The sequence below is a fragment of the Gopherus evgoodei genome, chromosome 3 (genome assembly GCF_007399415.2).
Source record: "Gopherus evgoodei ecotype Sinaloan lineage chromosome 3, rGopEvg1_v1.p, whole genome shotgun sequence".
In the NCBI taxonomy this organism is placed as follows: domain Eukaryota; kingdom Metazoa; phylum Chordata; order Testudines; family Testudinidae; genus Gopherus; species Gopherus evgoodei.
The window spans coordinates 79,257,505-79,285,373 of NC_044324.1; the positions used below are offsets into that span (position 1 = coordinate 79,257,505).

At 44.8% G+C, this 27,869-nt stretch overlaps 1 protein-coding gene across 1 annotated transcript in view; it reads right to left on the reverse strand.

Annotated features, from left to right (window-relative positions):
* The window catches only part of MDN1 (midasin AAA ATPase 1), a 173,557-nt gene that overhangs the window by 141,504 nt on the left and 4,184 nt on the right, over positions 1 to 27,869 (reverse strand). The window contains 8 exon segments of the mRNA XM_030558327.1: positions 437 to 551; positions 2,796 to 2,899; positions 5,686 to 5,817; positions 9,704 to 9,916; positions 11,841 to 12,033; positions 12,132 to 12,239; positions 15,424 to 15,648; positions 17,623 to 17,849. Coding sequence (XP_030414187.1) covers positions 437 to 551; positions 2,796 to 2,899; positions 5,686 to 5,817; positions 9,704 to 9,916; positions 11,841 to 12,033; positions 12,132 to 12,239; positions 15,424 to 15,648; positions 17,623 to 17,849 — 1,317 coding nt within the window.

Here is a 27,869-nt window from a genome sequence, read left to right on the forward strand (position 1 = left end):
CAAAAAGAACCAAAAAAGTCTCTCCGCCCCATACCCCCTTGACAAGCCTTCTTCACACTCAGATTGGACTTTGAGCTCCATACCTGCAAAGAAATAGGGCTAGAGAATTACTTTTCAAATGGAAGCTTTCTTCTCCAGCTGCCATTTGATGTATATACCAAGTTCAACTGAAGCAGACATTCCCTAGAGATGTTGAAGAACTGTGTTGGACTGTTCTATTTTGAGATTGCCCAAAATCTCTCTCTGATTCACTTCCAAGCTTTGTAGAATAAGTATTCCTTTGCCCCAGACCTAACCTATCCATTTTGAAGCCAATATGACTATTTTGTGGATTTTGAACAGCAGAAACAAGAATCAGGCTTATTATGGAATCTCTGTTGTAAACCTTAACTATGGAACAACACCTGGTGCTCTATAATGACATTACTCCACTTACCTCTTTGAGTTCTGCTTTATTCATGTTATCCATCCGAATTCTGGTCCAATACTTGTCCAGAAGAGTAGCATGGCTGTTTTGCTGTCGGTACCAACCACCACCACAGCTGAAGATTCTAAATTAAACAAACGCACCCAATGGAGTCATATAGCATATTACATACTGTTTAACTGAAGAATTTAAAATTCCATTATATTCTACCATAGGACTATTCCAATGTCTCAAAGAACTAGTACATTTAGCACAATTGTCTTGGGCTAATCTGAACGCACAGGGCTCCCAGGGTCCATAGCAGAAGCTGCATTTCATCCTGTCTCTTTTCCATATTACCCACCCCTTATTGGTGTATAGTTCTCCACTTGCCCCAAACTGCCTATTCCCACAGAGAAACATGCAGAAGGGAGAGAGCCAGAGCAGCAGCAAACTATTCTGGAGATTTCCCTTACCAAGTTTGTTGCCCTATTTAGGGGAGGGGCTTGGAATGAGGAGGGGAGTTATGTCTCCTCACTTCCCAGATTCTCTCCAGTTCTCAACTCCACATAAATAGTTGCTGCATCTGTCCTAACTCTGAATTCTGAGCTGACTCCCATTGCTCCTTCAGGATCCATGCTTTCACAGCTAGGACTTAAGGCAGCTACAGAGGTGGACCAGGGGAAATTATAACTGAGCCGCAAAGTCTGTCAAGTCTGGACAGGACAGTGCCCAGGAGCACACTGCTCTTCCCCATGGCTCCATATCTCAATATCCACAGAGCTCCTTCAGACATAGCATCAGTGAGAGTTTCAGCAGATGAGGAAGGGTATTTCCTGTTGCAGAGATCACACTTCAGGTATACGGGAAAGGACAGTGCCCTTGTTTGCCACTGTATTGCTGTCGCCAGTTGTTTCTCACCCAGCCTTGGTCTCACTTTTCTTGTCACTCTCTCCGCCCTTGTTACTCCAGTTTTCACTGCTCCCCATCTTTACCTCCTCCTGTTTTGCTCCTTCTTCCTTGCCAGACAACCCTCGTTTTTGCCCCTTTTCCCCCCTTTCCTTTGCAGCAGTGTAAGGATGACCAAGGAGCTGTCCATTGATCTTCTCACTCGACTCAATTCCCTGACAGAGTTTTCTCTGAACTCACCATCTACTGGCTCCCCTCAGCAGCTGGAGGTCGCACCAGCAAAGTCTACTGTTGCACATTAAGACACCCTGCACACAGCTACTCCCTCCCACACTGTCAAAGCTTATGCCATGCCCCCCATGGCAGCAGTCCTGTGCATGCAACTGATTATCAGCCTTTTACTTACACATCTTGAAATTCTATTCTTGTTTTTTCAAATTCACTCCTTCAATTTAAAGAAAACCAAACCCATTCATGATTATTTAGAGACTGTCCCAATAACACTGACATAGCTCTGCCAAAGAGGTGTGCAGCACCAGAGTAGCGTCAACAGAGCTAACAATTCTACTATATCAAGACACATGCATACTGGGTTAAGCTCCCAAATAACAAACAATGACTAGGGCTCCATGACTTCTGCAGTGGCCAGTGTGGCTGATCCCAGGGATGCCCAAGAAGCGGGCTCAGAGGCCAGCTGCTCTGGTGGCCCTGAGGATAGTCACATCAGCTGCTGCTGGAGTGGCCCCGAGGACAGCTAGCCCCAGGGACTGCCCGAGCAGCAGTCACTGAGCAGCCAGAGCCCCCAAGATTTAATTAGGGGTATTTATATTATAAATCATGGACAGGTCAGGGGCCGTGAATTTTTCTTTAGTGCCTGTGACCCGTATGGCTTTTACTAAAAATACCCATGACTAAATTGTATCCTGAATAATGATCAACAGGAAGAAAATGTTTTCTCAAAGGAGTAAAAACATAAGCAGCAGGAAAAAGTTGTTTAAGATTTGAAAAGTGTTGCAAAAATGCTGCTCAATAATATCCCTTTAAATGGTGCACTATGTATATACTTCAGTATACTTCCAACTTTCATAAGCACTACAAAAACGTGATAATCAAATATTTTACATATTAGTTTTAACAACATGAAAATCAGAGCATATTATCATTCTGAGTCAAAAACATTCTCCATAAAGGAAAATGAAGGACCATCCAATCTGAGTATTTGTTGACTTTCTTATTTTTAACCTACAAAGCCTTCAATCTTGCTGAAGTAACAGTTGCATAAGATGCTACAAGTCTAGATCCAGTCCTACTCCAAGGCCGTTTGATATTTAAGGCATTCCTTTTACATATTTTATTAATAAAGTCTATGTATCGCATTCTAGCTGTCTGAACTTAATGTCAGTCTGAATTCCTTATTCTTGTTGCCTTCAGCTTAAAAGCAGCCAAATAACGCCATGTTCATTTTACCTTACATGCCTACCTTCTGGTTGCAAAGAACTGGAATCCAGGAGCTACTTTTAAAAAGTCTCCACGACCAGGAATCAGTAATTCTCCATTTTCCAGAAGAGGAATCAGGACAGAGATCTGAAAAAAGAGAAAACTCCTACCTTGGAAACAAAGCAATACTCCTGCTTTTAGGAGAAGCTCAACTACCCAGACTGCATTTGTTTCATGAGTCACCAGCCCACTTCCACTGAACTACCTTAATATGCCAGTTCGCCAGGAACAGCAATTCCTCTCATAGGTACTTTACCCAACTGTACTTCTTTCTAAGTGACACTGATAAGGATTGAACAGTTGCAGTTAACATCACTCAGCAGCAACTTCCATAGTGCGAGTACATTACTACGCTCTTTCTGCTGGCATTCACATTTTAATACAGAATGGATAGAAAAATGACCATCAGCATTTTCCTTTTCATCTTTCTTCACCCTGACCACTGTGGTATTCCAATTTTTTTAACTGCATTACACAAATCAGAAATCTTGCCTTTTGATAGCCCAATGGATTAAAGGGTAGTTTTACCCTTGCATGTTTGAAGCCTTGTCTTTTCAATTGGCCAAGCAAAGTGTCTCTCTAAATCAGGGGTGGGCAAACTTTCTGGCCTGAGGGCCACATCGGGGTTGCAAAACTGTATGGAGGACCAGATAGGGAAGGCTGTGCCTCCCCAAACAGCCTGCCCCCCGCCCTCTATCCACCCCCTCAGAACCCCGGACCCATCGAACCCCACCAGCTCCTTGTCCCTTGACCATCCCTTCTGGGACCCCCACCCTTCGTACGGGGAGATTTTGGCAAACCAGTGAAGTGCCTGAAACCACTATGGCTTATTGTTAAAAGTAGCCTATTCAGCAGTCTCAGCTTGACCAAGGGAGGATGGGAGAGGGGGGGTTGGGGTGCCACAGAAAGGGCAGCTTGACCCTGTGTCCTTCCTGGTAAGAGTTGTGTTGAAGTTGCTGATCCTGCTCTTTTAAAATGCATGTATGTGCCCCAGGAATATCTATTGGGGCCTCAATGCTGCAAATTCTGAAAAAAACCACACCTGGTTAATCAATGATCAGAAGGAACCTCTTGCTTGACCATTGAAATTGCTTACTTAACAAGTTTTCTTTAAAGGACATGTCATTCTATTACTAATGTATAAATAGTGGAAAAAGTTTGAGGTAGTTGGACTCATTTGGGACTCTTTTTGGACTTTCCTTCTGGATACATCTTGCAGTCCCCACTGGCAGACGGAAGATTTGACCACCGGAAGCCTGCCGCTGCATCGCTCGAGAGCCACACTCAGCTTTGGTAATTATCAAGGGTTAGGGATGTTTTACTAACTTGTTGTGGATGTGTGTAAGTGCTTGAGACTAAGTAGAGTTTAGCCTTAAGTGAAAGCACTCATTTTGTCCTGTTTGTGCCAGCCATCTATCGGTCAGACAGCCGTGTCTCCCCTGATTTATTTCCTGACACCACCTCACACAGAGTAAAAGTTACCAAGAGCTTTGAGTTGAAAGAACCTCAGGTAACACCCTGACCTTCCCCCCCCAGAACCTCCACTCCATCCAATCGCCCCCCTGCTCCCTGTCCCCTGACTGCCACCCAGGACTCCTTACCCCTTATCCAACTCCCTCGCTCCCTTACCATGCCAGTCAGAGCAGCAGGAGCTCGCAGCCCTGCTGGAGCCAGCCACACTGCCACACTACCCGACAGGAGCTGTGGACCAGAGTGCTGGCGGCTGGTGAGGTGAGGCTGCAGGGGAGAGGGGACAACAGGGGAGGGGCGGAGGGCTAGCCTCCCTGGTCAGGAGCTCAGGGGCTGGGCAGGATGGTCCCGCAGTCCGTGGTTTGCCCATCTCTGCTCTAAATCAAAGACCCTGTTTATGGCAGCCATCAACACCTTCCATCATAACAATATCCCCACATTCCAGGGCTGCCCATCACCCCAACAGAGTATAAAATCTTGACATCCTGGATGACTTACATCCCAAATAAAAAGACAAGAAATAAAAGGTTAGAGGAAGGGCTGGAGGTGCGAGGAAGTTGCCATACAAGGAGCTCGTTGGTGGGGGAGAGAGGATGGCAGGATGCAAGGAGTCTGATGCATATAATAAACTCAGCCTACAGAAGTGAGGATGTGTACAATCCTCTGTGTACACTTGAGTTGTAAAATACTCAAATATAGAGAAGGTGTTTCTAGGAAAGCATGGGATTATAAAGTAAAAGTACAGATATCATAAAAAATCCAGACTACATTAACCTGTAGTTTACCTTTTAAAATAAGACACTTCAGAATATTTCAAGTAGCCCATAAAATTGCTTAAAGAGGCTACATATTGGCTTTGTTATAGGGTCCCTATGGTTTGAAAGTCTGCATCCCAATAAAACTAAAACTGGCAGCAGAGTTAGTCCCATAAAGGATGCTTTACAGAGCTATGAAAAAATGACTGGATACAAGTAATAATTTGAATTTTTGCAGAATGTCAATAAATAGGCAGTGTAGAATTCCAGTCACCGATATAAGGAAAAGATCTCTCTAATGAATACTACTAGTTCTATAACTGACTATTAGGAATCAATTAAGATATATGTCACAGTACTTGTTCCAGAGCACAATATGATATAATCTTTTATACTGTCTCAGCTGGGGGAAGGACAGGTTGGTGAAAAAGAATGAATGTACCAATTGGTTAATTCAGTTACCTAATTAATGATCATTTTCTTCCCTTCCCCTCCCCTCCCCCCGCCTCCTCCACAACTCATTAGATCCAAGGTGTCAACACACTACAGCTGATTGGGCATTAGCCTTCAAAACCAACTCACAGTTTGCCTCAAACCATCACCCACTTATTTCACAATGTTGACTACAGGAGAAGGTAAATTGTATACCACATCCAGAGGAGCATAGTCAATATCCTCCAGCAGAATCCAGTGCCCTTTGGTGACAGCTTGTGTCAAGGTTCCAGGCTGCCATACAAACTCCCCTGGCACATCTGTACAACGATACATACCCAGTAACGTCTGCAAAAAAAAAAAAAATTAGCAATAAATAAACTCAGATAAATGCAAGTCATATACATAACCTGCCTAGAGCAGTGTGTGGATACAATGTCTCTAGAGTGCTGCGCAGAAACCAATTTGTATGCGCAGCTGATCCACAAAAATGGTCCGCAGATAATCCACGGATTTGCACAGCTCTATACACTACAGATCCGTTTACACGCAGGTGTTGAGAGTCAAGCCATCACGAGCACATGTTAACAGACTGTGGGTTAAGAGGGTCATGATGAAGTATCTTAAGATATCTATATATACACGTATAATTATATAGGATTACACAGCATCCCAAATACTGCAGGCCTATCTGTTAATGAAACTTTGCAAGAATATAAATTCAAATGTGCAATCTAATAAAAACATTACTACTACTACTACACAGGGGTGAAAGTAACTCAGGACACTTACCGGTATGGGGAGGGGCAGCCCCGCCCCTGAAAGGAGCGGGACCTCAGGCAGAAGAGGCGGGGCTGGGGGGGGGTCAGCATCCCCCAGCCAGTCCTTCCAGGCCGCCTGGTCCACGCGGCCCGGGGTTCCCGTGGCGATTTAAAGGGGCCGGGGCTCTGGACACTGCCCTGGGGCAGCAGGGAGGAGGGGGGTGGAGGGGGGGGGAACAAAAGGGGCAAGGACCTTAAAGTGCTGCAGGGTCCTTTGCTGCAGCAGCGCTTTAATGTTCCTGCCCTTTTAGGGTCCCTATCGGAAGGGCCACCGACAGGGGGGAGGGGGAACTTTAAGCACTTTAAGGATGGTCCTTTGCCGCGGCAGCGCTTTGAGGATCCTTTAACATCGCTACCTCTTCTCCCTCCCCACCCCCGGGTCAGTAAAGACGTACAACACAATTCCATTCCGCACTTGCTGTCGATTTCTATGTTAGTGAACAAATCTGTAGCTCTACATAGCAAGTTCCTGCACCGTGTGTTAACAAGTCTCGTGTGTTAAATAGGTAGCACTGGGAGGATGGTGCTATCGCGCGTTAAGCGGATTCGTCTGTAAATGGGTCTGTACTGCAAATAATCAACAACATCCTCAGCTAGTTTTTTTCAGTATTACACTAAATTTTAGTGTTCAAAGAAAAATGTAAGCAACAGCATTCTTGAAACACTCCTATTGTTCTCTTAACAGCTATCAACTACAATCCAAAGTGATCTAGAGCAGTGTTTCTCAAACTTGGGACGCTGCTTGTGTAGGGAAAGCCCTTGGTGGGCCAGGCTGGTTTGTTTACCTACCCTGTCCGCAGGTCCGGCCAATCGCAGCTCCCACTGGCCACGGTTCGCCACTGCAGGTCAATGGGAGCTGCTGGAAGCAGCAGCCAGTATGTCCCTCGGACCGCGCCGCTTCCAGCGGTTCCCATTGATTGGCCCGAATCAGTGAACCGCAGCCAGTGAGAGCTGCGATCGGCCAGACCTGCGGACAGGGTGGGCCAGGCTGGTTTGTTTACCTGCCCTGTCCGCAGGTCTGGCCGATCGCAGCTCTCACTGGCTGCGGTTCACTGATTCGGGCCAATCAATGGGAACCGCTGGAAGCGGCGCGGGCCGAGGGACATACTGGCTGCTGCTTCCAGCAGCTCCCATTGACCTGCAGTGGCAAACCGTGGCCAGTGGGAGCTGCGATTGGCCGGACCTGCGGACAGGGTAGGTAAACAAACCAGCCTGGCCCACCAAGGGCTTTCCCTACACAAGCAGCGTCCCAAGTTTGAGAAACACTGATCTACAGCTAGACCCTGCCTTCTTAGGAAAAGCAGTTAACACTGGAAATGTCAAGAGTATATACACAATTTTTATTAAATCAGTTACTTCCCCTGGCTTGATCTGACATCCAGCTAACATAACACATCCCAACTCTTTGCGCCTTTTACATCAAGATGAAACATGGAGTTACTATTCAAGGTACTTATAAAATAGGAAAAAAAATAAGTTTTACAAATAATTTAAAACGCCTAATGCATCCACTCACAGTTAGAGAGTCTTCCGTATCTTTATTAAAACACAAGTTTTAGCTTTAAAAGGGAGATTATCAACTTGAAATGCAGCCAATTTTAAAAATGATAAAATAGATGCAGGTATTCCACCTGTCCCTAAATACCCCAATAGACTGCAGTTTCACATCCATATTTTCCTACTTCTAAATATTTTCCTACTTTTCTACCTCCCTATCCCTGTGTAAAAAACCCACAACAAAGAGGATACCAAACTATATAGGAGAAACAATTAAACTGGAATACAGTCAAATATATAAAGCAAAAATAAGATGGATTTTAAAATAAAGAGCTCTTTCAAGAGACACACTAGAAATTCTGTGCCATACAGATACACTCCTCTTCTAAGCATTTCTTGGATAGTTCAGTTATATATTAAAATTTTTTTTAACCTTTATACTTTGCTACTTATTTCCAATCCCATCACGCTTTCTTGAGATGGTGATCTTACAACTAAGCTCAACAGCAGCAGGCTGTGTGAGGCCGGCAGTTGGGACCCCAGACCTGCTGCCACTCAGGGGTTCCATCCACTGGCTCCTGCCAGCCGGGATCCCGGCTGCCAGACCCGCTCAGCCCGCTGTCAGTCTGGGGTCCCAGCCCTGCCCACATACAGTGGGTACCTACCTTCTCCCTGGTTCTGGCCCATTCTCTTCCTCTCTCTCTCTGAACTGAGCTGAGGGTGGGAGTGCACTGAGCACAGGTCTGGGGGTGAAGAAGCAGGCTGCGGGTTGGGGTGTAGGGTCTGGTCAGGAGCTAGAATGAGGGAGGGGGCTCAGGGTTGGGGCAGGAGGTTTGGGTGTGGAGTACTTACCTGGGTAGTTCCCATTTGGTGTGAGGGGTGCAGGTGGGAACGTGGACGGGGGCGGCAAGAGCTCCCATTTGGTACTCAGGGTGGGGGTGGGGATGTGGGTGGTGTAAAAGTCAGGATGCGGGGGATGCATGGGGTGTGGGGGGCTGGGTATGTGGGGGGGTGCAAGAGTCAGGGCAGAGGGCTGGGGGCATGTGAGGGGGGTTCAGGTGTCAGGGCATGGGATGTGGGGGGCCTAGGTATGTGTGGGGGTGCCAGAGTCAGGGCTGAGGTTGTGTAGGGGAAAAAAGAGTCAAGCAGAGGGCTGGGTGTGTGGGGCTGCAGGGCTCAGGGCAGAGGGCTGGGTGTGTGCGAGGGAGGGTCAGGGCAGAGGGCTGTGGTCATGGGGTGCTTATAGCAGGGAGCTGGAGGGGATATGCCCCTATTCTACCCTCTTTCCCCTTCCCCAAGGCCCTGTCCCCGCTTCTTCTCTGCCTCTGCTGGGAGCAGTGAGCACGCTGACTCCCTCCCTCGCAAGGGCCATCAGCTGATTGGCTGGCAGGGAGGGAGGGACAGAGAGGAGGAGGAGAAGGAGGGGCAAGAACCCAGCACATTACAGGAAGGGGGCCGGTGGGGAGGGCGGAGAAGAACGGGCCTGGCCAGGCTGGGCTGTGCAGGAGTCCCAGCAGGCAGCAGCATGCCATTAAAAATCTGCTCGCGTGCCTCGTGTCTTTGGCATGTGTGCCATAGGTTGCCAACCCTTGTACTAAACCATTTTAAAATCACCCCTTTAATTAATCAGAGCGGCTCTTTCATGTACACAAGTCCTAAAAAAATGTAGTAACTTTGGGGAAAAAAAATTGATATGATGCAGTTTTTGTGAAGAATTTAAAGCTTACTAAGCCCGTATCTTGAAGTTTCTCATTTTCAAATTCTTCAATTCCCATTAAGAATTTGGACTTGCTGCAGATCAATACTTCACATTTCAAAACTTAAGTAATGTAAGTCCATGTATAAGGATGGGGTTTTGACTGTTGAGCATAAATGAGTTTACCCTTTCCCAAATAGCAGGAATATTCTTCCATTACCTTACTGTCTGTCTGATCTCCAAGTTGAACTTTCAGAATATGAGGGGGCTTCATTCTTCCTGTAATGACTGCTAAATACTCAATTAAAGAAGTTTTGCCACATCCTATTGGTCCCTCTAATAATACAGGATTCTGGAAAGCTACTGCCATTGCAAGGTTTTGCAGATTCATGCAGGTAGATTCAACCAGCACAAAATGGTTAATGGTACTTTCCTGTTAGGATAGAGAACTTGAGTTACCATACTGAAGTGTTTATTCATAGATGAGTTGTGTACAATATTACTGGAATGCTCCAATGCTGCATTCATAAAAATTAGTCTGAATACTAGAAAATGCCGGCTGTATAGCTCTAACTAGGAGCTTATCCCAAATGATATAATGGGTCATTGAGAATGCAGATTGAACAAACAATATTTAATGGTTAGTATTAAAATACAGATTCAACCCATCAAAAACCTACAATAAAAATATACAATTTATAAAAGTGTATGCATGAGCTAATTTGCTCTAAAAAACCAGTCAGACTACAGATGCAACAATGGTAGAGTGATAATGTTCCACCAATGTATATCAGACTTACCTATTAAAAAAAATCATTTGATGTACATAGCAGATGAAGTCATTTGAGCAGCTCCTTATTACAGGACAAAGCCTTGCCATAATCCAACAGCAGTTGTTTACTGATAACCTTACTCATGAGTTTAAAGTGCTGAATCTATTCATATTTGCATAGACAACATCGTGGAGCCACTAAACTCACTGGTGTATGACCATTAAAACAATATACCAAATATTATACACCATCTTTTACTCAGATTATTTTAGTGCATTTAGACTTTTTAAAGGGAAGTTATATTTTCCAATCAGGGTATAAAATGAATCATCAACTCATTCTTAACTTTTCTACAGTTTATTCCACAGAAGTAGCCATTTTCCTGGCAAGCAAGGAGAGACAAGTTAGAACAGAAAATCGAACTTATCCTTCATTGAAAATGTGAAGAACGTTGTATTTTGAACTCCTATTTTAAACAAGTTTCAATTACTGACAAAAATTGATAAGACGATCAATACAGTTTTATTTTGCTTGTAATTTTATTACTAGACAGAGTCCAGGAAATTCAGAAATTGAAAATTCTGTCTCCTTGATTCCCACACTGCTTGAGAAGTGCTGAAAAACTGATGCTCTCCACACACTTCTCCAGAACAGTGCTTTTAGATTAAACAACTTGTGCTAAAGCTGAATAGAGTCAGGAGTTGAACTCAGGTTAGAGCGAAAGCAAGAAAGGTGGTCTGGGGAGTGGTCTAGAGTGCTGGCTGAAGCTACAGGAAGTACAGAGGGTGGGAATGGGGAGAACAGGTTGGAGGCAGACTCCTTCTGCAGAACATGGACATGCTTTTCCTATCAATTTAAGTGTAGAAATATTTTCCAATTTGTTCTCTTTTCCTGTCTATTAGCAGGAAAGTGGCAGTCTCCATAGAGTAAGTTTTAATTTATTTAAAAAATAAATGTTTAAAAATGTGTGTTATTTTGAGGAGCAACTGCTGGCAAAGAGACGGTATAAACTCAGATGGTATAAAAATCATTTCCGTAAAGGTAAAAATGACTGTTTTGAACCCCCTTGTTGGCTAGGCCATGACTCCATGTTCTTGAGAAAGCCTCTGGATCCTGGAAAGGAGATACTATGTAGAGTTGAAAAGCAGCTGCTGAACATTCTCTCAGAGCCAGCTTACAAAAACTGATACATAAAAATCGAACAATCACCATGTTAACCTCTAAACTACTTCATTCGAGTACACAGCTCCTCTGAAGTACCAACATTCCACTTTATAGTGACTTAGTGCATGGCACAGCTTGAAATAAAATTTGCCACAAGAACTACATACATTCAACTTCACTTAAGAAATTAATAAAAGGAGGTCAATTCTTAACATTCACATTTTAATAATTAGGCCACAATCAAGGAGGGAGGCAGGGAGGGATAGCTCAGTGGTTTGAGCATTGGCCTGCTAAACCCAGGGTTGTGAGTTCAATCCTTGAGGGGGCGATTTGGTGATTAGCCCTGCTTTGAGCAGGGGGTCAGACTAGATAATCTCCTGAGGTCCTAATAATCTATGATTCTATAAAGGATGTACCTACCTGTTCTTTGGGCACAAATTGTTGCCTGGGTAGTACAACTCCACATACTGCTATTACATTTGCAGAGAGGTCACCTGATACAATGTCTCCTTGTGTGTACTGCAGCCCTTTCTCTCTCTGCCAAAGAGATGTACCTGGATTGGCCAAAACAAGGGCTTTCTCTACATTCCGCATCTGTGATTCTTCCAGTAGCCTGCCAAATTAGTACCCACATTCATTATTGCAGTTGGATGTCATTTACACCAAATATACTTAATCATGCAATGAATTCAATGTAAAAATTCATCTTACTTTAGTCTGAAACGTATTAATTCATCCGGATTGAAGATCTTCTTAAGGAAAGATAATTTGTGCTCGTCGTTCATGCATGTAACCAAAGCAAGGCAATTTGAAGTGTACCTGCAAAGAACATTTTGAACAAAATAGGTTTCAAAAGATTCTTCAGAAACCTATTTTTGTGATTCTGATTCATAAATAAAGACACAAAATTACAGAAGAAGAATCTTGTACATCTTTTTCCCACAGAGGAGTTGGCAGAGAGGAAAGAATTGGCCTCCCCAACTACAGTTCAGGTATAGATCAAGAATGTGTTGTCTGACTCGTAGTAGAAAAAAGACTCACCTGTTGGCATATAACTGATAGGGACAATGAATTTTGTATCATAAGCTATGAAAGTTTGTTACCCAGGGCAAATATGTAGTACCATTTACTGTGTCGTTTCATATTTTATTGCCTCACTTCACTGAATGTTCTTTAAGTGTCTTTATTTACAGTATAATAATCTGAAATATTCCTCTAGAGAAAACTGACTCAAGTCATGGTATATTGAAACAATGTGCCTCACACTGTAACAAAGCTTTCTATAAGTAGGGTATATTACAACAGACAATAATTGGGTGCACTTTTTAAACAGAAACATCTCTTCAGTATCTTGACCTTAAATAGAGGATGTGGCTTTCTATAAGATCTGTCTTTCATCTAATTCAGCAGCTAGACTGACCACAGTATCAAGAGATCAAGACATTAGCTCAAGGCTCAGTGTTAACAGAATCCTAAAACCACTGCAAATCTTTTGACTTCACAATTAGATGCAGCTGCCTCTTCAAATAATGAATATGTAACCTAAAAAGCGTTAAGTACAAAATCTTACAGGCAAATACATTTTTCATCAGGTTTAGTCAGTTCTCGTTTTCTGACCACCATCAATGTTCAGTGAGGCTGAAAGAGGAAAGCCCTCAGAGGAAGAGTGGCTCAGCACTCAATTTAAAATCAGATAGTTTCTCCCTTCCAAAATTACTGTAAAAAAGCCATGTAAACCTGCTCCGGAAAATCAACCATAATTCTAAAATGATAACCTTATCTCATGCCTTACTGTCAAGAGAATTTAGTGTAATAGTGTATTTTTTCAAAATTGGGACAGTTAACCTTTCTTCACTCCATTATCCAGGGGTCACTTTGATCAGAAGTCATGATGAAGAGCTATTGAAACTGATCTGTGAACTACCACCACAGTAAGCAAGCTCTCAACCTTTCAGATCATTTTGGATCTTATCAAAAGGTGCTATGAATGTTTTGTGTATCTTCCTGGACCCAAAGAGAGCTCACTGACTTCCCTGGGCTCTGGTGTGAGGAACATGTGCAGGCACAGCTCGGAAATTCAAGGCAGAACAAGATGATCTACAACAGAGTTCTCAAACATGCAGTCGCGGGCCACATGCAGCCTGTGGCATTACTTGCTGTGGCCTGCCAAGCTCCCCTCACCTGCCACCTCCCCTCCCCGCCAGCGCCATGTCCCTGCTTCTCTGCCCACCTTCAGGCCCTTGCCAGTTTCCAGGAGGGAGGGGCGAGGAGCCACGCGCTCAAGAGAATAGGTGAAGAGGGGGGCAGGGGCTGGGATTTGGGGAAGAGGTTGGAATAGGGGTGGGGGTGTGGAGTTTGGGAGGAGATTTTGGGAAAGGGGTTGGAATGGGGGCGGGGCAGGGGTGGGGCAGGGCAGGGCCTCATGGAAGAGGTGGAGTGAGGGCGAGGCACGGGCTTTTGTATCTTTATATGAAAAGGTGTCAGTGATGCGGCTCTCAGGCCAATGTACAAGTCCTTATGTGGCCCTCGTGGTGATTTGAGTTTGAGACCCCTGATCTACAAGCACTCGCTGGAAGAAGTGGCAGCTCTGGGCTACTGAACAGCAGTGCCATCAGAAGGAAAAGGAACTGAGGCAAGAGTATAAGCACAGAAAGGACAGCTCTCTAAGCTTGGTTCATCACCCACCAACTGCACTTTCTATTCTCGGTGATGCACCAGGCTTAGAGGAGCTGTCCTTTGTGTGCTTTATCATAATTTACAAACTTAGGTGGGGGGGTGGGGCTTTTTCCTCCATTTTACAGTAGAAACGTTAATGTTTTAAAAGTTAATGGTTTTTATTTTAACTGAAACGTAAGACTTTTTTCTTAAGAGATGTTGGTAGACATGTATGAAATCTGAACTCCAGTTTAACACATTACTCATAGGGGAATTCTGGGCCAAAAAACTTCAATTCTGCAATTTTTAAAAATTCTACATATTTTAGTTGTCAAAATAACACAGTATAATCACTCCAGTTTGAAATATTTTGGTAATTTATTTAAAAATACCCATCAACAAATGTCAACAATACAGACAATACATACAAAAAAAGATTCCCCCAGGAGAAGAGAGTGAAAGAAAGCCCTACGATAGGGGTAGTCAATTATTTTTTGTCAAGGCCCATATTTCTTGGTCAAGGTCTAGTCAAGTTCCAGATATCAGAGAAAATAAATACAAAAATAATAACAATCATTATAATAAGCAAATAAAAACATTTTGGGGTCTATTCAAAAGCGTCTGGTGGCCTGGATTTAGCCCTTGGTCCACCTATTGACTACCACGGCCCTACGACAACCAGTTCCAGTTGGGGGGTAGTGCAGGGATGGGTGGAGCCCCCAGAACCAAGACACCTGCATTCCCCTCCACCCAGTGCTCAGCTGCATGGCACCCCCCAGCCCAGACACTTGTACCCTACTCTCCTCAGAGCCCAGCCCCTTGGACACCCCCCTCCAACCCAAACACCCGCACCCTTTTCCCCAGAGCCCAATTACAGCGTGCTCCCCAGCCCACAAACCTCCACCCTCAGTGGCTTTACTCCCCCTAGCTACTTTACTGTCCCACTGGGGGACGTAGTGTGGTGCGACCCTGCCCTTCCTCACCATTGGCCAGAGCTGGGTCTCCCAGGACCTCTCTTGTTCTGAGGAGAATAAAGACCAAGCTGGGCAGTCAGAATGTGCAGAGCCCTCAATCCCACCCAGGCTGGTTGTTCTGCTCACTGTGAGCTGGGCTCTGCAGAGTCCAGTGGCCCCTAGTGACCACCAGCAGTCCCAATTCTGCAGGGGAAACATGGATTTCTGGGCAAATTCTGCATTGCACAGTGGTGCAGAATTCCTCCAGGAGTGGCGCATTCTTTGTCTGGTATTGCTGAAGATTACTCTCATCTTTCCCCTTAAAAGTGAAGGCTGCTAGGAGAAATTCAGAACACTTGTCCTTGAATGGAAAAGATTTTTGGATTTAAACTTACCAGCGGACCAAAGTATCATGACTCCTTAGCAGTGGAACACACACACTCCAGTCCCACAACTCCCGGAATACAGACTGCTCTTGTTGGAGGAATAGGTAAGCAGCCTCCATGAGATCCCGTAACTTCATCCGTCTGCGCCCATATCGGACTGTGTTTGTATCAGAACTTTCCAGGAAGAGTCTTTGGAACACTGGTGAAGTATCCTTAAAATACCTCAGAGCAAACCTTAGAGAGAGATAAGCGGAGACCTTAAACTAGGCAAATGTGTATATCCAAGTAATAGCACAGAAAACAATCTACAAAAGAATTCTAATCCACAGAAGTCCTGAAACAGTAATTGTTGGTACAATGAAAACCAAAGGTAAATTGAAGCCTTTTCTACAATTGGAAATAGTACCATTTTATCTGAGCACAGTGGATGATGCAATATCCTTTACTGGACCAACTTCTGTTGGTGAAACAAATTTTCGAATTACACAGAGCTCTTCTTCAGGTCTGGGAAAGCATTACAGCTAAATACAAGGTGGAATAGACTGCTTAGCATAAGTACTTAACATATTGCACCTTGTATTTATCTATGACACTCTGAAGCCTATAGCTACACTTAAAATGCTGCATAGACACAGCTGTGCTGCTATCGCACTTCAGTGTAGACACTTACTACAGCAACAGGAGGGATTCTCCCATTGCTGTAGTTAATCCAGCCCCAAAGACACAGTACCTAGGTTAAAGGAAGATTTCTTCCATCCACCTATCACTGTCTGCACAGAGATTGGGTCAACATAGCTACATCTCTCAGGGGGGTGGATTTTTCACACACCTGAGAGATGTAGCTAAGCTGGTGTAAGTTTCCAGTGTAGATCAGCCCTGACTCTCCTTTCCAGAGCTGAAGAAGAATTCTTGTAGCTCAAAAGTTTGCTTTTTCTCACCAACTGAAGTTAGTTCAATAAAAGATATTACCTCACCCACCTACATTCCCAAAGTGTTCGTAACTCTGAGATTCTACTGTATCCTGGGAACAACACTACTACTACCACCACCACCACCATTACACTGCACACAACCATGTTAGCAGTCATTTGTCAGTAGTTAGTTTAACTGACTAGTGCTGGTTATTCAGATTACAAGGACAAACAGTGGTCAGCACCAGTTCCACTAATCAGTGTTAAGCTCTGGTCAAGAGAAGGTTAATTCCAATTTGCTGAACCAATATTGACCACTTTATTTAGGTCTTAATTTGGATTTAGGAACCTAATTTTAGATGCATAATTCTGAAAATTTTAGCCAATGAATAATTTTCACATAACTCTCTATCATGCACATCAGACATTTTTCTATTTCATTTCAATCATTGGAAAAGATGCGTATCATGTTAGATCAGGGGTCGGCAATCTTTCAGAAGTGGTGTGCCGAGTCTTCATTTATTCACTCCAATTTAAGGTTTTGTGTGCCAGTAATACATTTTAATGTTTTTAGAAGGTCTCTTTCTATAAATCTATATTATATAACTAAATTATTGTTGTATGTAAAAGTAAACAAGGTTTTCAAAATGTTTAAGAAACATCATTTAAAATTAAATTAAAATGCTGATCTTACGCCGCCAGCCTGTTCAGCTCACTGCCAGCCTGGGGTTCTGTTCACCGAGACCGGCAGTGGACAGAGTGGGGCCTGCGGCTGGGATCCCAGACCTGGGGGGATTTAGGACTCAGAGCAGAGGGCTGGGGGGTTCAGGACAGAAGGCTGAGGTGTGGGAGGGGGGGTTTCAGGGATCAAGGCAGAGGGCTGGAGTGTGTGGGGGTTGCAGGGCAGAAGGCTGGGTATGAGGGGGGCTCAGGGCAGAAGGCTGGCGCTGTGAGGGGTGCAGGGCACACAGCTGAGTGTGGGGGAGATCAGGACAGAGGGCTGGGGCGTGTGGGGGGTGCAAGGCAGAAGGCTAGGTGTGCGGGGGTTCAAGGCAAAAGGCTGGGTGTGGGGGGGTTCAAGGGTCAGGGCAGAGGGCTGGGAACAATCAGCCTTCTGCCCTGCACCTTTCATATCCCCCAGCCCTCTGCTAGACATTCATTTAAACATTTGCTAGACATTCATTTAAACATTTCCTTTAATTTAAAACTTTCGGTTTTCTCAGTCAGAGTTTCAATTCAAGAAATTCAAATTCAATTCAAGCTCCAACATCACACAAGCAGACATTACATTACTTACGGAAGCACATCAGGGTGGTCACCAATGAGCTTGCTCATTGCTACACAAAGCCTTTCATGCAGATCATGGTTGATTTGACCACCAGCATTAATGGCTTCTGCATTTCTTTCCAGTAAATCCAGCAGGATTGGTCGAAACTGACGACCAATCAGTAGAGTACATTCTTTATCCACTAATAACTGTGCTAAGGCATTGAGAATACACTGGCGATCCTGCCGAGTCCAGATCTGGAGGAGAAGAAAGAGGAAAAGGACAATTAACGGTCACAATCACATAAAAAATGAGTTGTTATTTCAAATCACATTTCAGCTACCTATGTCACCAGTCAGTTTGAGACTCAACCAGGAATTTTAAACAGAAATCAGGCAGCAAAACAGATAAGTAGCAATGGCGGAGGTAATAGGATGTGGGGAACGATAGGAAGGCAACTTCCCGTACTCCCCACAGCAGCCTTTAGAGGTGTGTGTGGTGCCTTTTCAATCAACCGGCAAAACGAGGTATAAAGACAAATTTTCACTCTGGGTTGGAGAGCATCATAACAGAACAGAGAGCCAGGGACAAAACTAAATTGCTTTAAGACCCTATGTGCCAACTTGCAACACTGAGAGTGGGGAGCCAGATCCAGCCCTGCGGGACAGGAGCCGCCACTGCTGGGTGAGTGCAGGGCTGCCCACCAATAGCCAAACATGTGTCGTTTACTCCCTCCAAACCCCGTTTCAGAAGCTGGGCTCCACCACTGATAAGCTATATATACATAAATACTTGTACTTCAGGGAACCCTCTGCAATCACACCAATGTTACTGGAAATCAATAAGGAGCCTATTCCACTACGCAGCCTGAAAAGCATTTATAGCAGTTATGAAGAAACACCACTACAATCTCAGGTTACATGCCAGTTTATTATTTCTTTTTAAGACACCAAATCTTGAATCAGTCATGCTATAAATGATGTTATTTCCACATTTCTGATAGTGTTTAAGGTACACAACACTTCTGAGAAAAAGAATTTTTTATTTGCAGTTTTGAAAAATAATTTTCAACTTTCACGTCCAAGGGACCATCTATACGAGAAAATGTGTCACAAATTCTGCAAAAGAGAACAAATAAGACTCAGTTTCACTCTCAACACCAGTTCATTCCCATTCGCTTTATGTAAATAAACAACTAGTCTGTTCTCCAGTCTTTGTTCTGCAGCCTACTGCTATATCTCCCAGTCATAAAACAGTTCTTGTGGAACTGCATCTCCTTTCTTGTTCAAGGTTCTCTGTGCCTCTGCGTAGCCAAACATAAAGCAGTATAAATACCTTCATACACCACTCTTACTGCTCACTCCAAACAACACAATTTGTCCTGACCAGCTCCTCATATACCATTAGTTTTATTTTTGTGAAACCCAACACTGAGTCTCCCTCACTTCCTCTCAGCTCTCACAACAGAATAAATTTAGAGACAACATACTTTTCTCTGATACCAGCTAAAAATTTTTATTTTACAGGTGGGTTGAACCAATTGATTTTTGTTTATCAGGGACATGAAGAATTCATTACAGAATTTAAAACAGGTGTCCGATTTTGAGTAGCTAAACTATTCTATTAAATAGCTAAATGGAAATTAAAAGAAACAGTTAAGGATGAAATGCCTGAAAACTGCATAGAGACTATTTAAAAACACCATAATAGAGGCTCAAACTAAATGTATATCTCCTACACACACATCCCAAAAAAAGGAGTAAGAGGACTTAAAAAAAATAAATAAAGCCATCACGGTTAAACAGCGGAGTAAAAAAGACAGAGGCAAAAAGTCATCCTTTAAAAATCGGAAGTAAAATCCTAAGAAGGAAAATAGAAAGGCGCATAAAATCTGACTACTCAATCCTTAGCTACTCCAATAAGACAGCTACCAGGGGTGCTTATTTTGTTTCTTAGACAATTCTTTGGTTCTGCAGGCAACAAGGTAAAATTTAGGCTGAGTAAAATCTGGGACCTCCATGTCAAATGTAAAAGTATAAGGCAGGCTAAGAGAGAATTGAAGAGCAACTAACTAAGGACACAAAAACAGCAAAAATGTAATAACATCAGAAGCAGGAAGTCTGCCAGTCAGTAGGGCCAGCAGACAACTGAGGTGCCAAGGCACACTCAAGAAAGACAAGGCCATTGCAGAGAAGCTAAATTAATTTTTTGTATCGGTCTCTACTGCAGAGGATATTGGTGAGATCCATACTTTTTAGCAGGGTGGATAAAAATCAATGACAAAATGACAGATGAAATTCATTGTCGATAAGTGCAAAGCAATTCATATTGGAAAGCATAATCCCAGCTACACATACAGAACCACAGGGTCTAAACTAGCTGTTACCACTCAACAAAGAGATCTTGGAGTCATTCTGGGTAGTTCTCTGAAAACACCTGCTTAACGGGCAGAGACTGATAAGACGACAGAAAATATCATAATGCCTTTACATAAATCTATGGTGCACCCACACACTGAATACTGCATGCAGTTCTGATGGCTCCATTTCAAAAAGTGTATATATAGTAGAATTGGAGAAGGTACAGAAAAGATAAGCACATATGATTAGGGGTATGCAACAGATTCCATGCAAGTAGAGATTAAAAAGATTGTTCATCTTAGAGAAGAGACGACTGAGGCCATGTCTACATCTAAAATTTTGCAGCGCTGGTTGTTACAGCTGTATTAGTACAGCTGTATAGGGCCAGCGCTGCAGAGTGGCCACACTTACAGCAACCAGCGCTGCAAGTGGTGTTAGATGTGGCCACACTGCAGCGCTGTTGGGCGGCTTCAAGGGGGGTTCGGGGAACGCGAGAGCAAACCGGGAAAGGAGACCAGCTTCGCCGCGGTTTGCTCTCGCGTTCCCCGAACCCCCCTGCAAACCGCAGGGAAGGAGACCGGCTTGCTCGGGGTTCGGGGAACGAGAGAGCAAACCGGGAAAGGAGACCAGCTTCGCCGCGGTTTGCTCTCGCGTTCCCGGAACCACCCAGCAAACGTCAGCAAAGGAGACCTGCTTGCTCGGGGTTCGGGGAACGAGAGAGCAAACCGGGGAAGGAGACCAGCTTCGCCGCGGTTTGCTCTCGCGTTCCCCGAACCACTCTGCAAACCGCAGGGAAGGAGACCTGCTTGCTCGGGGTTCGGGGAACGAGAGAGCAAACAGGGAAAGGAGACCAGCTTCGCCACGGTTTGCTCTCGCGTTCCCGGAACCACCCAGCAAACGTCAGGAAAGGAGACCTGCTTGCTCGGGGTTCGGGGAACGAGAGAGCAAACCGGGGAAGGAGACCAGCTTCGCCGCGGTTTGCTCTCGCGTTCCCCGAACCACTCTGCAAACCGCAGGGAAGGAGACCTGCTTGCTCGGGGTTCGGGGAACGAGAGAGCAAACCGGGAAAGGAGACCAGCTTCGCCGCGGTTTGCTCTCGCGTTCCCGGAACCACCCAGCAAACGTCAGGAAAGGAGACCTGCTTGCTCGGGGTTCGGGGAACGAGAGAGCAAACCAGGGAAGGAGACCAGCTTCGCCGCGGTTTGCTCTCGCGTTCCCCGAACCACTCTGCAAACCGCAGGGAAGGAGACCTGCTTGCTCGGGGTTCGGGGAACGAGAGAGCAAACCGGGAAAGGAGACCAGCTTCGCCGCGGTTTGCTCTCGCGTTCCCGGAACCACCCAGCAAATGTCAGGAAAGGAGACCTGCTTGCTCGGGGTTCGGGGAACGAGAGAGCAAACCGAGGAAGGAGACCAGCTTCGCCGCGGTTTGCTCTCGCGTTCCCCGAACCACTCTGCAAACCGCAGGGAAGGAGACCTGCTTGCTCGGGGTTCGGGGAACAAGAGAGCAAACCGGGAAAGGAGACCAGCTTCGCCGCGGTTTGCTCTCGCGTTCCCGGAACCACCCAGCAAACCTCAGGGAAGGAGACCTGCTTGCTCGGGGTTCGGGGAACGCGAGAGCAAGCCGGGGAAGGAGACCAGCTTGATTACCAGAGGCTTCCTCAGGTATGCTGGGATACCTGCTTATTCCACGGAGGTCAAGAAAAGCGCTGGTAAGTGTCTATACTTGATTACCAGCGCTGGATCACCAGCGCTGGATCCTCTACACCCGAGACAAAACGGGAGTACGGCCAGCGCTGCAAACAGGGAGTTGCAGCGCTGGTGGTGCCCTGCAGATGTGTACACCTCCTAAGTTGCAGCTCTGTAACTCCCTCACCAGCGCTGCAACTTTCTGATGTAGACAAGCCCTAAGAGAGGATATGTTAAGAGATTTGCAAAATCATGAATGGTACACAGAAAGTGATTAGGGAACTGTTATTTACCCTTTCACATAACAAAAGAAATAGGGGTCACCTGCTGAAATAGGCAGCAGGTTTAAAAACAAACATAAGCAAGTACTTCTTCACTCAATGTAGTCAACCTGTGGAGCTCATTGCCAAGGGATGGCCTGAAGGTCAAAATTATAACTGGGTTCAAAAAAGAATTAGATACATTCATGGAGGATAGGTCCACCATTTGATATTTGCCAAGATGATCAGAGAAGCAAACTCATGCTTGTGTCCCTAAAGCACCAAATGCCAGAACTGCATATGGTACTGGCCATTGTCAAAGACAGGATACTAGGCAAGATGGACCACTGGTCTGACCCAGTATGGCCGTTCTTATGTTCTTTAAATGTCAGATATACAGATGCTTAAACATAAGAGAAACAAGAATATGATCCACACAGTAAAATAGTCTCTAGCTACCCAGCTATTGTACATCAGTATCTGTAGTGTAAGCAATTTCACGAGAACAAGCAATGTTTTAATCAATGCATACTACTAGAGGCAGTGGTGAGCTGGAGCCGGTTCTCACCGGTTCGCGGGAACCAGTTGTTAAATTTAGAAGCCTTTTTTGAACCAGGTTGGTTTAGAACTGGTTCAAAAAGGGCTTTTAAATTTAACAAAAGCTCCAGCAGCTCCCTGCCCTTCCCCCGGCCCTAGCTCACCTCACTCCGCCTCTGCCTCCTCCCCTGAATGCTACCTTGGCTTGTCTTCCCTCTCCCCAGCTTCCCGCGAATCAGCTGTTCGCACGGGAAGCCTGGGAGAGCTGAGAAGGAAGCAGCGGCTTCCTGCAGGTAAGCTGGGGTAGGAAGGTGGGGACGGGAGGAGGGCTTCAAGCGCCGCACAGCTCCGGCCTGGACCCTGAGCCCGTTCCCGGGCAGCGCGGCTTCGGCCCAGGCCTGACCCCGGCTGGCATGTTTCTGGCCCTGATCTCGGCCGGCCAGGAGGCGCGATTCTGGCCCAGCCCCGACTGGCTGGCGTTGGTCCGGCCCGGCCCCTGGACCCGGGCCTGACCATGGCCAGCTGGGCAGGGCGGTTTCGGCCCGGCCCCGGGCCTGGCCAGCTGGGTGCCCTGGCTCCGACCCTGGTCGAGCACCTTGGCTCTGGCCGAGTGGCTCCGGTCCAGCCCCCACCTCCAGGCAGCACGGTAAGGGGGCAGGGAGCGGGTGTTGGATAGAGGGCAGGGAGTTGGGGGGGTGGATTAGTGTCGGGGCGGTCAGAGGGAAGGGAACAGGGGGACTGAATGGGGGCAAGGGTCCTGGCGGGGGAAGGGAGGGAGAGTCAGGAAGGAGTAGGGGTTGGATGGGACGGTGGGGGGCATTCAGGGGTAGGGATTCCAGGGGCAGTCAGGGGACAGAGAGGCAGGGTCCCGAGGGACCATCAAGAATGAGAGGAGGGATTGGATGGGGCGGCAGGGGGCAGTCAAGGGACAGGGAAGGGGGTTGGATGGGGCAGGGGTCCTGGAGAGCATGACTCCCTCGTGGTATGAGGAGGAGGGAACCAGTTGTTAATATTTTGGCAGCTCATCGCTGCCTATAGGACACACAAAACTGTTTCTCATAGCTCACACTGACCCTGGGAATGTTCTTGTTCTATAAAAAGATAACTTAAGTATGATCTCAGGGCATATGGAGGTCTTGGTCCTGTTAATTGATCATCAGTTCATTTGAGTTCACACCCACCTTTTTAAACGCTAACCTAGATATTCCACAAATGTGTCTGGTTTGGTTTAAACATTTGTGTTACGAAACAAACATTTGTGGAGTGTCCAGGTTAGCATTTAAAAATACGTTATTTTAAATTAACTGATGATCATTTAACTCAAATTAAAACGGAAGCACAAACTATAGTCTAGACTTCCTTTAGGGTTACAGTAGGAAGAGGTGGAGTTTAAGTTAAGTTAGCCAACCTACACTAAGCTGGACCTGAAATTGACCTTTTTCCTAATGTAGATATAGGGTAACATCTTTAGCTAGTTACATTCTAAACTCAAGACAGATTAAATAAACTGAGGTGTTTGCCTCTTCCATAGATATGCAGGTTAAGTACAGGTCAGGCTTAGCTAGCATGTGTCAACTAAGGCTTTGTCTCCACTAGCACTTTAGTCAGTCAGGGGTGTGAAAAAAAACAACACCCTCCAGACCAACATAAGTTTCACCAACAAAAGCATCAGTGTGGATAACACTATGTTGGCGGGAGGTGCTCTCCTGACAACATAGCTACCGTCACTCATTGGGGGTGGTTTAATTATGCTGGCAAGAGAGTTCTCTCCTACTAGCATACAGTGGCTACCCCGGAGACCTTACAATGGTGCAGCTGCAGCGGTACAGCTGTAAGGTCGGTAATGTAGACATAGCCTAAGCCTGGCCTAGACTCAACCATATTTCCTAATCAAGACAAACCTATAGAGAACAAAGGATACATTCCGCTGCCTTGGAACAGGCAACTTCCTGATAGGCAATAAACTATTTAATATGAGGACAAAGACTGGGGAGGATAACAGTCCCACCTAAACTAATATCAAGGATAATAGATAACATGGTCACTCCTGTGGGCTAGATACAAACGCCAACAACTGCCGTTTTCCAGCTGTAAAGGCTTGTGCCTAATTTAAACTAATCACAAGTCTACTGGAAAGGAGAGGATCAGGGGATGAAGAAGCATAACTGCACCAAGGGCAGATGAAAATAATCTTCAGTTGCCTTCATATGAGGAAGGATTGACAGTCAAATTGCGCTTCTAGCAGTTTTATGTAAAACACTATTTCCTTGTTCTAAACGTTTTGTGCAGTGTGAAGTTGTGTCATTTAATCTGAATGCTAGACTTCCATTTGACCTGCAGATTCAATTGCAGGTTTGTGTTGTCCCACATGAAAAGAGAACATGTACACTGCTCACTGTTTGCGTACAGATCCCATATTGTCCTGAGGTAAAGGGCATTAAGGTGAATGGTGGGCAAGTTAAGTATCAGAAGTTTATTTCCAACGTAGAGTTTGATTTGGAAAGCATCAGCAGACTAGGTTCATAACACTAGAGAGTGGCAATCACAAGACAATCTGATGGTATGATAATACATATAATAAATTGTTAGAGATATTTCTCTCCCAATTCTGAAGATATATCTAGCAAGTTATTTTTATTTCTGTACTGAAGATTAGCACATGCATGTCATAGTAGCTCACCATATTTGAGCCTTTTAAAAAAAGGAACATTAATTTTTTTATGACTAAAGTTTTAGTGGCTTTACAGGTAGTAATTACAGCCATCTGCAAAGTCAGATAGAACCATCCCTGTCTCACATACACATCTCCCTCTTGCTTGGTACATGGGAAAAAGCTAAATACTACCAAGAAATGGGCAAAAAGAGTGAGATAAAACAATATGCACAACTACAACCAGGAAATACCCTGAGTGGTATGTGTAAACACAAAGCTTGTCAAAGCCCAGTAAAGACCAAATATCTTCAGATTGCTAGTGTTTAAAGAGACTGTTGTAAACTACCCATCTCAGGGATGGAGATTTATTCCTCCTCTGCAGGAGCAGCTTCTTTATTAATAGAATCACTCACAGAAGCCACAGCTCTTCAGAGCCAGAGAGGCAGAAAGCTCAGCACTGAGCATAATCCTTTGCTACGTGTTATGTGATTGCATATCTGGTAGCTAAATCTTTTTTTGTTTGTTTTAAAGCTTAATATTTTAAGAGGCAGTTTGCCCCAGTTGTTAGGGTCTGCAGAAGCATAGGGTCTATTCTTGCTCGCTTTGGCTCGCTGGGTGACCTTGGGGGAATCAGTTCACCTCTCTGTTCTTCAGTTTCCTCATCTGTGAAGGGAGTATTTACAATAACTCCTTGGTAAAATGATTGAGAGCTGCAAATTATTACTTTACTAAAAGATCCCTCAATTCACATACATCTGAGAAGTTAAAGTCATAATGCAAGATAACAAGCTAGCATAATCTTAAAGTAAACCAAAAGAATCAATCAATTTGAGAACCAGAATCTAGTGTCCCCCTTAAGACTCTCTCAAATGTTCTCCTACTTGCTGCTTAAGACATAACTAAATAGAGAAACTGCCCAAAGACTCAGAAATTTCAATTCAAGTTGCTCAGTTGACAGGCTGATGAAAGACTTGGAGAAAAAGGGAAAGATGTTGTGTTACCCTCCTGCTTGTAGTTCAACCTTCACACTTCTGAACTGTAGCCACAGAAACCACACTGCCACAAGGCACCAAAACTATTTCCTCTAATAAACCAGCATTTGAGACTACACCCATGAAAATGCAACGTTCTGATTCAAGAGTCTGAAGTCCAAATATTTACTGCACATTAAGGACAACAGAAAATGTATGTTAGTTGTGACAATAACTCTTCCTATATGGTATGAACATTCAGACTGAGTATTTTATTGTGGCAGGTGCTCAAATATTGGTGATAATGCCTATTATGCTAATTCACTTTTACATTGCTACTGGACCAGGCTGTATGTAAACATTACTAGAACAATTAAGTTTGATTTTTTTAAAACTTAGAAATTGAAGATACATTTTTACACGGATGCAGCACAACTCTGTGTCTACACTTAAAAGTTATATCGGCTTAGCTATATTGATCATTAGGTATGGAAAAAAAATGTAGATACAGCTATATTGACAGAAGTGCGCTGCTCTCAACCTATCTAATATCACTCGGGAAGGTGGTGTTCCTACAGGCAGACAGAAAAATGCTTCATTTGGTGGTAGGCTGCATCTGCACAAGGGGGCTATGTCAGCATAGACTCTGTAGTGCAGACATAGCCTTAATAGGTAAGGCTAGTGCTTGTGAAAGGTATCCCCTTGACACCAATGAAAACTGAAATCCTCTATTCACAGAGTAAATATGGCATGACTAGCAGCAGTGAAAACTTCCCTGTACCTTTCCTTATCAGCCTTTCTAGAACCTACTCTAGCTAGAGAAATCCCTCTAATGGTGAGAAGGGTCATTCTGTTGCCATGACAATTCAATCCTTGGCTTCTCACAGAGCTGCCAACAAGGTTGCCAATTGTGAGGGTGCTGCATGATATGGATCCCCCCACAAGCAATAACTGTACTAAGCCAAACTCATTTCATCTAGTCCAAATAAATACCTACAACATTCAATCACTAGTGTCCTCCTTCTCAGTGTTTGTACCACGTGACTGTAACCACACTAATACCTCTCATTTCAGACTCAAATTAATTGCTGCCTCTCACAAACATGGGGTTTGCTTGCATTACCCAGAAATACAAGGTCATGAAATTAAGATTGGTTGAAATTTTGGCATGATTATTTTTCTTTAGCCAATACACTATTTGTACGACTCATTTAAGCATGGATAGCAAATCCCTTATAACCAGAGGGAGAAGCTTTAAACGCTTATTTAAAATGAATCCCAAAAGCAGGATTCTCTTCCCCAAATTACTCCTGGGGGAATTCTGTGCACAGTATTTTAAAATTCTGCAAAATTCTGCATATTTTAGTTGTCAAAACAACACAGTATAATCACTTCAGTTTCAATTATTTTGGTAATTTATTTCCAAATAACTGTCAACAAGTATGTCAACAACATAGACAACAGCAAAAAAGGATTCCCCACCCAGGGGTAGAGAATTAAAGAAACCTCTATGACAACCCAGTTCCAGTTGGGCGGTACTAGAAGAGGCTGTGTGGGGCCCCCAGAGCCCAGACTCAGGCACTCTCATTTCCCCAGAGCCCAGCTGCGGGATATCTCCCAGCCCAGGTACCAGCACCTCCAGAGGCTTTATTCCCCCTATCACACCCTGTCCTGCCAGGGGACATGGTGTGGTGCAGCCCTGCCATTCCTCACCTTTTGCCAGAGCTGGGTCTCCTGTGCCCTCTCCCATCCCTGGGAGAATGAAGATCAACAGACCATGCAGCCTCCAACCCAGCCAGGCTGGGTGCTC